General features: G+C 40.3%; 1 protein-coding gene across 1 annotated transcript in view; it reads left to right on the top strand.

The window, feature by feature from the left end:
* Positions 1-16,992, top strand: part of LOC113162805 (interleukin-1 receptor accessory protein-like 1) — a 207,946-nt gene that overhangs the window by 186,441 nt on the left and 4,513 nt on the right. The window contains exons 8-11 of the mRNA XM_026361017.1: positions 2,104-2,249; positions 5,975-6,121; positions 12,786-12,956; positions 15,694-15,738. Of these exons, the coding sequence (XP_026216802.1) occupies positions 2,104-2,249; positions 5,975-6,121; positions 12,786-12,956; positions 15,694-15,738 (509 nt within the window). The remainder of the gene's footprint in view (positions 1-2,103; positions 2,250-5,974; positions 6,122-12,785; positions 12,957-15,693; positions 15,739-16,992) is intronic.

The following is a 16,992-nucleotide window of genomic DNA, read 5'->3' on the forward strand; positions in this document are numbered from 1 at the left end:
TTTTCTCCCACTAACCCTCGTGGCAAAATGTTGTGTGAAAGGTCGATGCTGTAGTGCATCATGACAGTCACACTATTATCCCCGTATCAACATGTCACAACCAATAGACATTAAGAGCCGCGGCGAGTCAACACAGGAGTATTTTTCATAATGGAAATCTGTCATGACTCACACAGTGCTGGATTGTTGTCAGACATGGACTGTTACCTCCTACCTTTGTAATAGACTCTTGTTTTACTCGTGCACTCTTGGAAATGTAAGAGCTGCCACAAATGTCAGGAGATTAAACATTTGTCTGATGTAGCTATCTTCATATTTATTTTAAAAAGATAGGTGTGAAGGCACCGTATAATGGTATAAAATGCACAGCAGCTTACTCAGAAAATGTCACGACTGTGACAAAGCATCAACAATGTTCAACCAAGATGGAGGCTTATAATTCCAAGGTCATGATTTATGGATTTTATGATGCATACTGTAGACACAACTCAACTTTCCTTGAGGCAAACTTTTTTTTTTGTCAGAAAAATCCATATTTTATTAAGAACTCAATATACTCTACTTATGACTTTTAGACTGCCTGAAGTGTAAATAGTTTTTTTTTTCCATAGTTTTAAAATTAAAAAAAGATTCAAAACATGTGACTAACATTGATATTTGGATCCTGCAGTCAAAGAGGGTATAGCATACCAGCAAACACTGAGTCAGTACAATTTCTGGATCATCCCAACCTGACTTCTTAAGCTACTTTGATGTGACCTCATAGTCAGGAGGTTGGACTGCCTATTTGTGCAAACATTTAAAGTCATGCTGGCATTTTACCAATCAGCTTGTCTATTAGTTTTACCAACCGTGAATCACAAATGTATAAAAGCTATGAGCAGACAGTGATGGATTCATCGGTCCATAGTGATTAATTGAAGGTTGCTGTCTACAATCATAATATATCACGTTCATTGTGTCTGGCATAAACGGTTAAATAGCACTGCAGCATCTCAGGTGTCTGTATGAGTCCAAGTCAGATCCTTCCAAAAGTTCTACCGTATCTACGTTGTCATACAGCACTTGTGTTGCACATGTATTTCTTAAGATAAATGCAGAGGCAATGAAAGTAGCAGGCGATTAGTCTTGACTCTTACGCTCTCTCAGTTAAAATGACCAAAGCTAGAGAGAACATTAACAACGTGACATTTTCCTCCTTTGATATATCCACTTCACTTTGCTTTTCTGCTTCCCATTCAGACAGGGACACATATTTATCACTGGCCCAGTAAATTAAAAGGCTAGTCAGGTTTAGAGCAATGTTTGTGTCACTTTTTAGTAGCTATTTTTCAGCTTAGTCAGTGGCCTTTTTTCTTTCCTTTAATATTCTCAAATTTTAATCATGGAATGTTAATTAAAGCTGCAGTAACTCATATTTTATATTCTACTTCTAACTATGTGGAAAGTGAAAGTTCTTTATAGCATCAAAACTGCTTTACAGTCAGCAAACTTCACTCTGTACTTCCAGTCTCAGCAGGGAGCAGTTCACAGCAGTACAAGTGTTGCTGTATACCTTTAAGGAAAATATGTAGCTCTTCAGCTGCTAAATTCTTCACTATGTTCAGACAGCTCAACTTCGGGTGTTGTCTGGTGTGTGTGGTGATGTGGTGTACAGTGTGTTTATCAGAGCTTTATAACACAGTGTGATTCAGCAAAAAAGTTCAGATCAGGTCGGAACTGTTTCCGCAGCACAATCTCATGCCATCCAGCCATGTGGGCTCCTTTGTAACGTGAAGGCTGTATTTCTGCCGTTTATTTCGAGATCATTAGACCAAAGATGAAACAGTTGGCACTGGGCTAATTTTCAGACTTGTACAATTCTGTCTGTGAGTATGACAAACCACTGTGCTGTGTTTTGGCACCTAATAAGCTTTAAAACAATAAATACCAACTGGTTTATAACTGGATTTTTTTGATTGTATGACATTGTCTTACACGTATATAAAACAACATACTACCACCAATGTAAGGCAAATGAAACTAGGTTAAATTACTGCTTAAACAACTGCAACCAGCAAGCATGTGATTCCACTTTACCGTGCTCTCTGTCGCCCCTTGCAGGACAATCCGGGAGCACTTGGGAGAGCAGGAGGTTTCCATCTCTCTGACCATCGACTCTCTGGAGGAGAGCGATCTTGGCAACTATTCCTGCTATGTGGAGAACGGAAATGGAAGGAGACAGGCCAACATCCAGCTCACCAAAAAAGGTGAGCACACACAAGTACCCAGATTAAGTTGTTAGAATAACATTATATCTGTGTACACTATCGGTAGATATTCATTGTTGATATTACAACTCTAAAGACAGAAAACACTAAATACCACAGGCATTCACTTTGACAGTGGAGTGAATCTCTTGCAGCAGTCTAAGTACAAAGAACAACTAAAGCTATTCTGATCAGTTGATCAGTTATTTCTCACAACTGGAAAAAAATGGGACAATATTGCAGATAGTCCAGAAAGTCTATTCATCTGCTTCAGTCTGTGCAAGCATTGGTCTGCAGAGAAAGAAAAAGGCTTTCAGAGAGAGGCAGACTTGTGATGGTGTTATGATGCCAGACAAGCTGTTTGACTACCTGACAATGACCTCCTCCAACACACAGCTCTTTGAATTTTCTGAAATGTCCTCACAAAAGCAAGACGTCCTCATTAAACTAAAAATACCCCATGCCACTACATACAAGTGTATTAACACACACACACACACACACACACACACACACACACACCAATCCATGTCCTCGCCAAACTCTCACTCAGAGATTTACTCATCTTTCATCACTGGTTACTGTTGCCTCCCCCCATCCCCCTGACTTTTTAATTCAAGCAAACATTTTGGGGGGTTTTTCCTCTGATTTAGCCTCAAAGAGGATGAAAGTTGATTCCACGATGATTGTAAATAGTGATGCACACTTTTCACTGTGGTTATGTAAGTGAGACTTTTTTAGCTAGGCTGGTGGGGCCTCTGCAGCCTTAAAGTTGTCAGCGTTGAATACATTTACATAGCAAAATATTTTCCTCTCTTTTAAGCTCACAGCTTTGGATCCAGCTATGATGGCAAGCCAGTTCCCCTCTATTTGCTTTATTAAAGGGGTTTATGCTGCACAGCCGAATCTCAGAATAAACTAGGGAAGATTAGCCTAGTCCTCACAGGATTGCAGGTCTAGAAGAAATCGTCCCTATTTCATGTTTTTATTTGCTGCATCCATGGTAGGGTGCAGTACAAGGCCAGTGAGTGTTTACACTGCCTCTCAGAATCCATCAAAGTTTTCCTTGCGTGTCTCTTGAAGTCATGAAAACAGCACACGACACTCCAAAGGAATTTGGTTCTCTCAGCTGTCAGTTTTCTCTCATCTTTTTTTCTCTGTCTGCTTGACTCTCTATCTCTAACATCCACACACACATATACAGACAGTTTGAATGATAGAGCCTCAATCAGAATAGGTATTACTGTATTACTGTAATAATGTGTCCTTATCTCCTGTTCCTTTAAAACATATTGTAGTGTTAGTGTTGTACACTAGTTTATGGCAAAGTCTTCCTGACCAGCTTTTTTGCCATGGCAACATATCCTTAGATAATGTTTTTCACAGCTGCAGCACTAACATTAACTATTAAGCAGCTGCCTCTACTGTATAATCATAAGTGATGTCTAGATTCTTGATTTGTGAAAGTGAGCAGCAGCAGACTTACTTCTTCTTCTGTCTTTCCATCTCCCTCCCTCGAAAGAGAGAGATGCAGAAATAGTGGATGAGAAAGGGGTGATGAATCGTCCGATGCCATGTGGCTCTATCAAATCCGGCCTTCTTGTCATCAAGAACTAATTTGTCTTAATCTGTCCCACTGCTGCACTGCTACAATATGGATACTAGGCAGGAAAGATTTGGCCTCCTCCACCGTAGTCTCTGCTGCTTGAGGAGCAGCTGGCTTGTTATACTGTCCACATATCAGAGGAGCAAAGTCATGTTCACTGAGGCAGGAGGGCAGAACTGAGGTGGAGAGGACAGTGTTGAGGAAGTGAGGAAGCAGTGGAGGTTCTTGGATGTGGCTCCTCGCAGTGCTTGTTGGCTACAGCAGCTCTCTCCAAAACTGAATAAATTCTCAGGCAAAGGGGAGAGGGAAAGAAGAAGAGGAAGTCAGGGGACGGATGGGTAAACCTGTGCTCAGTCTGCCCTGAGTTTGTTTGCTCTTTTGTTTGCCTACTTGCACATATGTCTGTCCGTGAGTTTGGCTGAAGGTCACAGCCCGGACAGGTGTGATGAAGCGGCACAGGCCACGCTCGTTAGCTCCGTAGAGCATCATCCTTCATCATGAGAGCTGTCAGCCTGATGGCCACTGCAGTGGGATGGCCATCGCGCACCGATGAGGTTAAATGTGCATCGTGATGGATGGTGATGCACCCAAGTCTTTTCCGTCCATGTATATGTGTGCAGCATTGCAGTGAGTTCAGCCTTTACTGTTGCCCATTAGTCAGCCAATGAAGGCTGACCACCAAGATTTTGTGAGGCGTGGCCAAGGGGAAATGTTGAACTGCAAAAGATGGAGTGACATCAAACAGAAAAGACTGTAAAATAAAAAAATGGGGTGAAAAAGCCTTGACAAAATAACAAGATCATGAAGAGACGAAGCAAACGACTTGGTTTTCAAGGCAAGTTACTAGACCGTGGAGCCTAATGGTTGGGTCCGTTGTCCTGTGGTGTAAAATATCACCTCTCCTCTGCCAGTCTGGCTTCGACCGACCTTCTCAAAAATACCACACAGTTAAAATAAGATGTAAACCTAAAATATCAACAGTGAAGTCCAATGTGTGATCTTCCACTGCTGCTTTTCACCAGTTCATGTCAGCCTGCAGTGATGATGGACAGCAAGACGAGTGGTCCACTTCCATCTTTCAGCAAACAGGTGGTTCAACTAACAGCTGGGAGCTTTCCCTCATCTCACACCTCCCTGCAGCCATACTGCTGTTGAAATTCTTCTTTTATATTTGAGTTTTCCCAGCCCTCTGCAGAATCAAAAATTCAGTGTGGTGAATCATCTCTGATTGTATTCATACTGGCACAGAGACAAGACCTCCAACAAGAATGTTAGTTGTTCTCTGGGAAAGTGTTCAGTGTCTCTCTTTTTGCTGCTGCTCCTATTGAATTGCCTTAAAGCAGCACAGAAGCCTGGTCCTCATGCTTAGTTCAGGTGGTACATATATTCATTCTATCATAATCATCAATACATGAGTTATGATCTAACCTACACATTATACAACATAACACATCAATACCTGATATACTGACTCATTTCACACAGTACACACAACTGATCTTCATAAATGTGATCTTTTCCATGCATTGCTGCAAAGGTTGCCTCAGTGTGAGATTTTGACTAAAGATGAACAGGAAAACCAACAAAAATTGACACTACAACAAGATAAAGCATACAATTTTGTACAAATGTGGAGGTACTGTACAGAAGAGTCTTTTCACTACATGGAATCTTGTAACAAAAGCTGCTGCAACCTCCATTATTTGACAGGTATTGATGGTTTGTGGTTGGTGCTTGCTCAAAGTGTAATCTGATGTACTGTAGATGCAGGCCAACTTTAATATACATACAAGCAAAGAAATAAGATAGAGGAAACAATTGCAGCTGTGCAATTTTTCTTGTAGGTTTGTGTCGAATCAAACGATAATGAATACAGTCTAATGCCTGCAGTGAGATCATACGATGTTCCCAAACCAAACTACCAATCAATGTTGTCATTTTTAAAAAAAACACCCTATTTCTGAAATTCCTAAAACACAAAATGTAGAAACGTGTTATGAATAATTCAACTCTGCAGTATACAACATAGATAATTGATAAAGGGAGACAGTTCTGTCTGTTAAAGTCATTAAAATCTCTCTCTTTGTCTCCCTTGCTCTCACTGTGTTTGGCACATTAGCAGAGCTGATGTACACGGTGGAGCTGGCCGGAGGTCTGGGAGCCATCCTGATGCTGCTGATCTGTCTGGTGACACTGTACAAGTGCTACAGGATCGAGCTCATGCTCTTCTACAGGAACCACTTTGGTAGTGAGGATATCGACGGAGGTAAGGTGGCAGAGAAGAATTACTTCTCAGTTATATAATAATGGTAATAATCGATAATCAGTGTTTGCTGTGTGGTGGATGTTTTGTAAAGCATCTGTTTGTTGCTCCGTTGAGATCAAACTCAGACCAGTGTGGTATCAGTGCTGCTCTGCACATGTTTATTTTTATTCAGAAAAGACCTGGGTTATTTTTTAGATCTTAAAGCTGCACATGGCACCATTGTTATGTAAATATACTCCTCTTTTATCCAAATAGTGTCTGAGAACATAAAAGAATCTCCTGTAGTTTCTAACATACACTGTACATTTAGTTTACAGTTTCAGGGCATCTTGTCAACTCGCTGGAGAAGCTGTATCAAAGATTTTATGCAAATATTCTGTAAATTGACCTAAACAACAAACAAGTCACACAATCTTTGATGTTGCTGCCTTTCGTGTCACATTTGCATCAATGTAGATGCTAATCATAAGCCAGCCTTGCAAAACTATTCATGCTGGGTGTTGTTCCCTGACATCACCATGCACGACTCAAACGGTTCCCTCTTGCTGCATTTCAGAAAACCCAACAAACTTGCAAAGTTAAGATTTAAAAGAAAAACGCAGCCTTGATCACTTACAGCACTTCAAGTACAGCTGCTGGTGATGTGTTTGTAGTACATCTGGCTGTTTTTTTTTTTTTTTTTTGTCTCTCATTAATAATCTACTGGATAATGGCTGAACGCAGGCAGAGAAAATAATGTGAACATGATCTAATTAGCCACATTTGTCAACTACTGATATTCACTTCGTGCTCATTATGTTTCTGTCATGTTGGTAGCAGCTACATACAATGGCTGTTAGTTGTCTTATGCTGCTCTCAATTTTTTTATTAGTTATCTTTGGTAAGATGAGAAATGCTGTTGGCATTCAAAATAATATCATAGATCTTTGTAGCACAGTATATGATTTAGTTCACTTCACATTATATTTAACCTATATTTTCAGAGCTGCACGCAGCAGACTTTCATGCCATCAGAAGGTCAGATTTGTGAATCAAGCACTGGCCTCAGTCATACTGGAAGAAATCAATTATAGTAAAGACAGAAAGAAAATATTCTAATTACAGTAGCTTCAAAAGACCTCATGCAACATCATTAATGAAAGTCGAGCAATTCAGTTTATTTAATTCATAAGAAAGTTAATTTTTAAATTCTCTGTTGGGACAATCCTGTGATGAATAGAAGGAGATCAAGTCACTAAACTATAAAACTAAATTATAACATCTCACTATAACTGTATTATTTTTGAGTAGAAATAAAAGGTAATTTAATCTAGTGTATATTTTACAACAGACTAGTATAACCTCAAAGGAATAAAAGTTAGTACACTTGTGATTTCCAATTAATATTATCTGCACGAATGTGATTATAAAAGAACCTGTGGCCAACACAGCTTTCTCAGTTTTGGCCTCGGTTGTGTCTAACACAATATTACTGCACATTGTGCCTGAACAAAAAACAGATTTCATAAAAATGGGAACTGGTACAACAGCAGCTGTAGGTTGTGAAAACTAAGGTAAACATACAGTGGTTGCAGCAGTTGTTGGTGCAGTATGTGAAGAGCCTCACTTCCAATAACAGAGGATGCAGTGGTCATCCTCAAAAATTAAAGCCATACACAATTAACTGTTCACACAAACTTGTTGAAAAACAGACGGGTAAATACTTATGACTTTGCACAAAGATTATGTGCAGCACTTGCCAACGAACATGAAAAGAAGCCTGGTGAATACTGGCATTGCACTCTTTGGCCAATGAAACCAAAATAATTTAGTTTGGATCAGTTGGGGTCCAGCATGTTTGGCGGGGACCTGGCCAGGCCTACCACCGTAATATGCCAGCAGTGAAAAATGGAGGTGGGAGTGTACTAATATGGGGCTGCATTAGTGCAAACTGTGAAGGGAAGCATTTGTCATTTTTCTTTTTTTTTACCTTAAACTTTACTGATACTAACCAAGGGGTATTATTTGCATTTGTTTCCTGTATACTGTGTGGTGTTTTGCTCCTTATGTCAGAAAAGCATTATGTCTGAGGCCTCATCAGCACCGACTCAGATAGATCTAGTGGGGAGTGTTGGTTTGAAAAACCATTAGACTGAGACAAGGAGCAAGTTTTAATTTGATTTTCATTTAATGAGTCTCTCAAGTACCACCTGCAGTGAATTTATGAGAATTAGATTAGTTTGGAGAGGCTCAGCAACTGCACGCAGCAGAAGAAGACACAGTTATGAGCATAAAAAGGGAAAAAGTAAATTCTGTACGTTGCTCTTCTCCTCATATTCTCCCAGCTCTGTCTAACTGTGATAGCTGCTACATCAGACATTTCAATGAAAGTCATTACCTCTGGCTGCGTTGGGCTTCCGGCATCAGAAAGCGGAGCTTTGCTGTAATGGATTGCCCAGAGGCAGCTGTGTTGAAAAAGGGAAGGAGAAAATGTTGGGCCTTGAACTTAATGCCAAACAGCGATTGTCTCCTTTAATTGTGCCACCCGAGTAAGTATTTGGAGAGAGAAACAGATTTTCAATTTGTTCTCCAGTATAAGAGGATCAGGTTCAATAAGACACAGCATGCTGCCTCCGGAGCTCCCAGGACACCTCTGATACCTTCCTCAACGCCACGGTCGATTAGATCACTTCGCTGCCACCTTCGGCACACACACATTCACAAGCATTTACATAGCCGCATCTGCACCTCGCGAGTCATCTCTGAGTTCTAATGACAGTGTACTGCAGGTGAATCACAGTCGATAAGGAACTAAGTAGGAGCCAAACTGGAAAGGGTTGCCAGTTGAGTGGAGACAAAACAGTCGCTAAGCAATGGCAGGAGGTGGTTAACGAGATCCCATCACTATGGTAACCACTGCACTGTCAGGGAGAAGTAGCTGCATGTAAGTTATAGTTGTGCACACACAAACTTTTTGTCAATAAAGCCCTTAAGCCTGTGGCTCAGATGCACAGATATTTGCTCAGCATAACTCTGCACACACTGCCAAGAAAGTGCTCTGGTTTCATTGTGGCCACTCAAAGAACTAATTGAACGTCTGCCTCCCTCTACTGCCAGATGTTAAATTGTAAGCTTTACGCAACAATAGGACGGACTGTCAGCTATTTGTCAGCGGCGCAATTTAGTTAAAGACCGCTCAGTTGTCACATTGTGTGGGTGTCAGTGGAATCAATAATAGGCTTCATGATGACAACAGCCTAGCAAGCTTGTCAAGAAGGTGGGAACTCATCAACACTGTTCCACAAATACGAATGTCAGCGTTGCCAGCGCAGTGTGGAATTATAAGACTGTGTTCAGTGTAGTTTGGTCATATCGAGCTTTGAACTCCAGTGCATCCTGTTTGATTTGCATATTTAAGATCCAGGGGTAGCCATCACACAGTAGCTCATTTGTACTCCAAAGCTCACGTGGTGTCTGATTTGTCTAAAGTGATGTTATGTAAATATGTAGATACTTAATCTACTACTCTGAGAAATTGTGCTTGGCTTTCTTCTCTTGGTTACACTTAATTTTTGCTTGAAGGAGCTTTTGAGTTTTGTGTTAGTGGAAATTTCAGTGCATAGAAAAGAAAAACCATTTAAACCCAAGTAAACATGTAATCATCATTAACTAATAGGATAACTAGGAAAAGATAATATGTACAGTAAAGATGTAATATGTCATCTAAACTCCACACTTGATCAAACATGTGCCATCTTAGAGTAAACACATATTTACCTGTTTAATTAAATAACTATATAAACACTCACTGGTCAGTTTATTAAGCTGTCTTTACTGTTTGTGGCCATGCTGTACTGTTTTTTGTGTACAGTATGTGCACCTAACAACCGACTAGGAAGTGAGTGTAAAAGAACGTGTAAATATGAGACATATTGTATGCAAGCAAAGCACCAAACTACATTTTTAAATTCAATTACTGTATCTCAAAGACTGGTCTGGTCTGTCGTCTGATGTAAGCTCATATTTGTCTGGCTGAATTAAATTATGGAAAACAAAACAGAGTGTTGGTGCCTTATGAAAAAAAGGTGCTCAGCTCCTCATTAGCAGTCCACCCCATGTGCTTTTGTAGCTTCAGAGTTAAGTATGTGTGTTACGTTCCAATCTACTCTCCATTAAATGTAATGGAGCCCAGACATATCAGAGAGATTACGCCTCCAACTCTCTTGGCACTCTCCACGAGGGTTCAAGAGTTCACAATTTAACTGTGAGCTCTCTATGCACATATGCATACGTTGCCCCCCCAGCTCTCCACGTGCAATCTCTGTCAGGCAAGCTGCTCACCTCAGCAGTCGACATGTGGGAAAGAGTGCAAAGTGCTGGATGCAGTCTCAGAGGTGTGCTGCGCCCTCAAATACACCGCTCCAAAGGTTTTGGAGAGATGTATCTCCAAAATCTCATTTTGCATCTCCTGAAGACGCAGAACGAGGGTCATTCCGCCTTCAAGATTCACCCACTGCCACCCATTTCCCTCTGCCCCTCCCTTCTCACTACAGACACGTGAATCAGCTCCTCTAAAATAGCCCTTGATCTGCCTACACTGCTTTTATTTAAAAGCTACCAGAGAAAAACAGAGGGAGATTTATGTCACTGTGAAGAAGAATATGAGCCTCCGAGTTAGTAAGACTAAGTGATTATGAGGTTTTTTTTTACATGTCCCTGATGCCGTAAAATGAATTGCATGTTATAAAAGCACGTTAGATTAATTACATCGTGTCACATAAGAGTGGTGAGCACTTGCCAAATATCAAGATTATCCACTAGCAAGTGAGTGAATCTTGTTGACAGTCTCATGGCCCAGAGAGAGTCAACAGTGGAAAATGGAGAGGATATTAAAAGCTGCAAAAATGGGATGTCGCACTGAGAATCTATCCAAAACTCTTGAACCCATCTGCTCTCCTGCTTTTCTCTACCCACCTCTTTCATCCTCAGTTTATATATTTCCTAGTGTCGTGACAGGTTAAACGTCACCTCATGGCTCATGCACCGCATGCGGCCCTTTTAAAGCAGCAAGACCAGAGTCGTTATTACAGGACAGGACAGCAAGTCACAGAGTGAAACCATGGTCATGTCTTTAATCAGGTACCTCAAAGCCTACGTTCACACAGTAGCTCAAAGCGTTCTGGTTATTCCTTCCGTTTTGTGTCACACCTGATGTTTTTAGTGAATTAAAAAAAGCACTTTTCTAATGAAAATAACAATCCCACTATTAAGTTACATAAACTTACATAACTCAGTTATGTACAACCTTTTGTTTCAGTTTGAATTTTTAGATTGTACTGAAAATGCTCCCACCGTAAAACAATGAGAGCAAATGTAATTAAATTATTTCAGCTAAAATGAGGAAAATAAATAGTATATATGGACTTATATATTGTCTCTGGATAAAGTCTCTGAATTTTGTTTAATGCTTCGAGTGTGATAAACGATATCCCATTCCACTAAGGCAGCAGAAATTTCACAGAGTGATTACACAGCATCACTATCTAGACCCTCAAACATTACACCTAGAATTGATTGTCGGACCAAAGCATGAGCAGTAATCTGCTGCTATTGTGGCCTTGAAGCTTCTGGGAGGACTTTTCTAAAGATTTGGAAACCTGGCTGCAGGGATTTTCTCCCATTCTCTAACTAAACTAGGTCAAAAGTAATGCAGTGCTGTAAATATGTGCATACTGTCAACATACTTGTAGCCACAGCGTGTCTGCACGGCTATAACCAGCAGGGGAAGGCAAACGTAAAAGGAGATGAACATTAAATGAAATGACAGAGCAGGTCTGCAGTGAAATGTGGCTCACATCAACAGAAACACAATACACAACCTCATCACTCTGACTGATGGTTTTTTGGAGTCAAGTTGTTGCTTCAGGAGCCAAAAGTTGTTGTCATCTTCTTGGGATATCTCACTTCCATGTCTTCCATTTCCATCCTCCTGATACATTGTGGTGAAATGCTCCAGCAGAAGAAGAAACACTGTTCTTCACTTTTCTTGTTCTGTCTCTGCTCTCACGCCTTTCGAACGTGTCATCAATCAGAGTTTTTATGTGTGTGATGGAGACACGCCATGCGTCGGCCTAGCAGGCATTTACCTGGGGCTGGAGTCTAATTTGTTTTGCCTGCAGTGGGCAAAGCAGCTATCAAGGTAACATTATTTGTCGGTGGGGAAGGAGCTGTGATGAAAAGAACTCATATGCACAAAGGTGCCCACAGGTCAGTGTAATGGAGGCACCTCAGTGATGTCTCCCAGTGAATGAATAGCTCTCTGTACATCGCTATGCAAATAGATTGTGAGCATCTCAGGTGTAGCAGTGCATATGTTTGTTGACCATAGGAAACATGATGTTCAAATCATAACATATATGCATTTAAATTGAAGCATTGTAGTTTTGGGAGCTTTTTAAATACATGAAGTGTTGCAAGTGTTTGTTTTATTGTGCTGAGACCGAGGCTTCATTTTCTCTCTGCATGTGTTTGATAGCAAGGAGTATAAAACTAAATTAAAGGGTGTGTTGGAAGAATCGGAGCACAATAAAAGAGTCACTAACAAACATCAGCGGTTTGTCTGGTGGATAACAGGAGCCGGGACGTTTCACACTCCTCACCATCTGTCTGCCCTGTCTGCCTACAGATAACAAGGACTACGACGCTTACCTGTCTTACACTAAAGTGGACCCGGACCAGTGGAGCCAAGAGACCCGTGAGGAGGAGCGCTTTGCCCTGGAGATCCTCCCTGACGTACTGGAGAAGCATTATGGGTATAAACTCTTCATTCCAGACAGGGACTTGATCCCCACAGGAAGTAAGCTCTCTCTCTCACGGCGATGTCAAGTTGTGTCGAATGTTGTGTCGCTTGGTGTTGCTCGTGTTGCTGTTGTGAGTGGTGATCTGCCTTGTTTGTTGTATTCTATTATCCATCTGTGTTGTGTCGTATCTAGACCTGTGAGACCATCATTGCTCAGATCGGATCATTACGAAGTGAGCTTTTTCTAACCACTGGCTGAGCTGAAACGGAGCAGTATGCTGAAAGGGGACATTTAGGGGTTCTTCAATTAAATTGTTGTTAAAATGGGAAAAGAATAGGAACAAAACTAAAAATGTCATCATTCTGCATTATTTAATTTCAGTTAATAACTGAATACGTCATCTTTAGGAATAAGATACACACATTACAAATGGGCAGAATTGCTGTTATATCTTACAACAGCAGACGTGACATCAGTTTCAGATAAAGCACTTCCACCATAAGGATGTACCTGGATATCCATAGGTTTTGAATTAGCTTAGTAACAATTTGCTGTCTCACTTCTGCACCTGTTCTACTACGTTTTGACCACAGCTGGTCTACAGGTCAAGCCTGATAGCACAAGAGCAGCCTGAGCGTCCTTCATACTAGTTGCTGTGTTGATTCCTACGCATTTGGCAGGTTATGCAGAACGATTGTGAAGTAGCAAGACAGCAGAGACATTGAACCAGTTAACTTGAGATAATAGTACAGGATAAACTGTTAAAATTGATACAGATGCAGTGGGAAGGAGTAGATTAATGATCAAAAAAGACAGCAAATAGTAATGAATAATTGTTTGAAACATCTGTCGACATGTCGGCTGCATGTAATAAATAAATAAATAATAATATTGAGTAGTAGTCCAGTAACAGCACATGTCAGCACCATGAGTAAGCATGCAGCTGTGTACGGGATTATCATCAATTGATTAAATAACATGCAGTTCAAATGAGCAACATGACTGATGGTGTCGATGAAGTGGTTTAGTAAGAACTCACCTGGTTGCGATGCCAAAAACACCTCCAAGTAACTTCATTTGTCTAGGCAAGGAGCAGTTGGGGGTCTTTGAAATAACGTTGACGTCTTATGAGTACCCCTGAAGAACCCTTGAAGCTTTGTTTGACTGGATCTCCCATTCAGTACTATGCATGATGTGTCGGGAGGCTGTACAGTAAGAAACAGGGCTGAGGAGGAACTGCAGAATAACAAATAACAATATTACGTTAACCTGATATTGAAGGAAATTAAAAACTTTCATCTATTGCAATGGCCTGGAAAAGCTGTCAGATAACTATCATCCTCATTAGTGTGAGGATCAGACTTTAATAGCAGGTTCGTTAATGTAATAAATGTGCTGTCGATGACAGATAAGACGAGTGAGTGATGAGTTTGAATACGTTGTAAACTAAATCACACTTGAACGAACACAACGCACAACTAACGGAGTCCAGTTACTGCACAACTTAAATAATCAAACAAGTTATAGTAAAAATAATCACACATCAATAAGAATTCAGAAAGTTTCTGATACAAACTCAGTTTAACTTCTGTTGTTCTTAAGTTTACAAAAAGTTCAGCGACTGATCTGTAACTGCTGCTTCCCTGGAGTCTGCTCTGTCCAGGCTGTCTTTGTATAACAAGTCTCCATTGTGCTTCACAAATAGTCAATAGAAAAGGTCTGGACTCACTAGTCGGTTCTTTATATGCTCAGGTATTTAAAGTGCATTATCTACACTATATAAAGCCTGTGGGAGGTGTAATAGCCTATATCACATATGCAGCATAATTAGCGGAAACAGCCAACCCTGTTATTACAGCCCATGTTCCTGATCCAGCTTCACACAGACTGCACCTCTGCATGCTGCTGTGTAACGATGTCAGCTGTACAATCAAAAAGCTCTTTATGCATGGTTATTAATGCATGTTTTGCCACAGTATATTTCTAATGGAGCCTCTCACCATGCCCCATGCTCATCTTTGATTAACTCATCACACAGATGAGTTTGATAATATCATTATGTTATTAGCCTCCATTTCAATACTTGCATCTGCCTGTCTTCCCGCACATACCGCCATTACTAATTATGCTCCTCTTCGGTGGCATTGCGCCAAGGTTATAAACCGAATCCCTTGCTGTGATTATGTGCTCGATGCGGGGGACTGTTGTAATATGGGAAAAACGGCATAAAAATGCAAGGATTGAGAGGAAACTAAAGTGTGCCTGCCGCTATTCCAGCTCGGTGGCACAGCTCGCCGTCTTAGTGTGTCTACGTGTAAATATTTAGTTCCCATTGGGAAAGTATTAGCATCTGAACAGTCGATATAATAAAGCATAATCCACAGCTACAGATAAACACAGTTTGGCCTGTTGGGGTTTCAGCATGTGTCAACAATCCTTCTCCTGAGCTGCTGATAAGTAACGTGTTATTCCACAGTATGCTGGATTACAAGCATCTCACAGTGATAGATTTCTTATGTCTAGTGTACAATCCCAATTTCTACCATGTGGCAGCAACAGTTCAACTTGGCTGAACTCCTTCCACCAAAATACAAGGCTTTTCCTTGGGTTTTTTTTATGCTACATGTCCCATATTAAGCTGGAATAAACTGGTCAGCGCGGTTGCCAGTGGAACACCAGTGGACAAACACAGTTTATGCCAGAGTCATGTCCCCAAATTAACAGAACTGTTTTTTTTTTATGCTTTTCTGCAGATTTACTGATCACACTTTGAATGTAAATATCTATGTTTAGGTTTCACCAATGATCATTTCCAGGATGACACAAGACTACTTAGAGGTACTTGTTCCCCAGATTTCTACCGCTTGTGTAAACTCGAACCGGCACAGACCTTCTGAATATTGGTAACACTTCATACTGAGTGGGTTATTGGTTTTTATTCATTCTATTAGTGGTTAATAACCCTTTAACTTACAGTGTGTTTCACAAATGGGTAATTAATTTATTTTTTATCTTAATACCAAGCTGCATTAATAAACTATTTATTAGTCATTAATAAATGCACATTATAAACTATTAAAATGCACAACTTACTAAAAAATGAATTCTTTATCACCTGAATTTAAAAACAATCACAAGATGTTTTGTGTCTTTTGAAACTGAAAATTCATAAATATAAAAAGATGTTTTGTTGTGTCTAAACTTGATGTAATCAAGCCCGTATTTAATACTTTGACTACTGATTTGAATTTTTGATTTCTCTCTTGTCTGTTCAAGAGCAATTTGAAACGAAAACAGAATTTCACTTTAATTTGGTATAAACAGGGTTCCCACACATAAACACAACCCAACAAAAGTAAGTAGAAATATCATCACTGTACAGGGAAACAATGTGAACCTTATGATTCTCCTCTAATCTGCCCTGATGTGATGTTTTTTTTAAAAAAACTATGTGGTCTCTGGTGGAGCCAGCAGCAGATTTCTGCTACGTGGAAGTAGAATTCAGACTTTCCTCTGTGTTAAATGACGTCCTCACTGCAGGCCAGTGGGTACAAACGAGGCCCGACTCTAAGACTTTGCAGTGATTGTAGAAAATACCATTAGGAGAAATTTGTTATTGCCTAATGCTGAAGTAACTGTGCTGCTTCGCTACGTATTATTTAGACTTCCTTGATGTTTTTTAAACAGTAGGAAGTGAAACAGGGATTCCTTCAGTCCATGTCATTTAGCCCTAATTTAGTTTTTATCACATAGACAGTTATTAAACATGCAACACAGTGATTGTGAAGCCTGTGAGGTCTCTGAAAGGAGGAATCCAACCTATAAAGCCATAAAATGTGGAAGCAACTCTTGTTTTTGGCTGATTGGTTTAAGCTAATCTGAACAGGCCCAAACCCTACAAAGGACTTTTAGCTCCAGGGACACATTGTGGGGAATTACTGCATGAGGACCAATTATCAAATGGCAAAGAGAGCGACTTGTCATGTCGAAGCAAAGAGCGACTTTAAATCTGAGTTTACTCTAATCAGGTCTCTCTCATCGTGAAGCCTCAGGCAGAGCGTGACATGAAAGGAGGAGTTCATTCTCAGCGAC

Source organism: Anabas testudineus, chromosome 2 (genome assembly GCF_900324465.2).
Source record: "Anabas testudineus chromosome 2, fAnaTes1.2, whole genome shotgun sequence".
Lineage (NCBI taxonomy): Eukaryota > Metazoa > Chordata > Actinopteri > Anabantiformes > Anabantidae > Anabas > Anabas testudineus.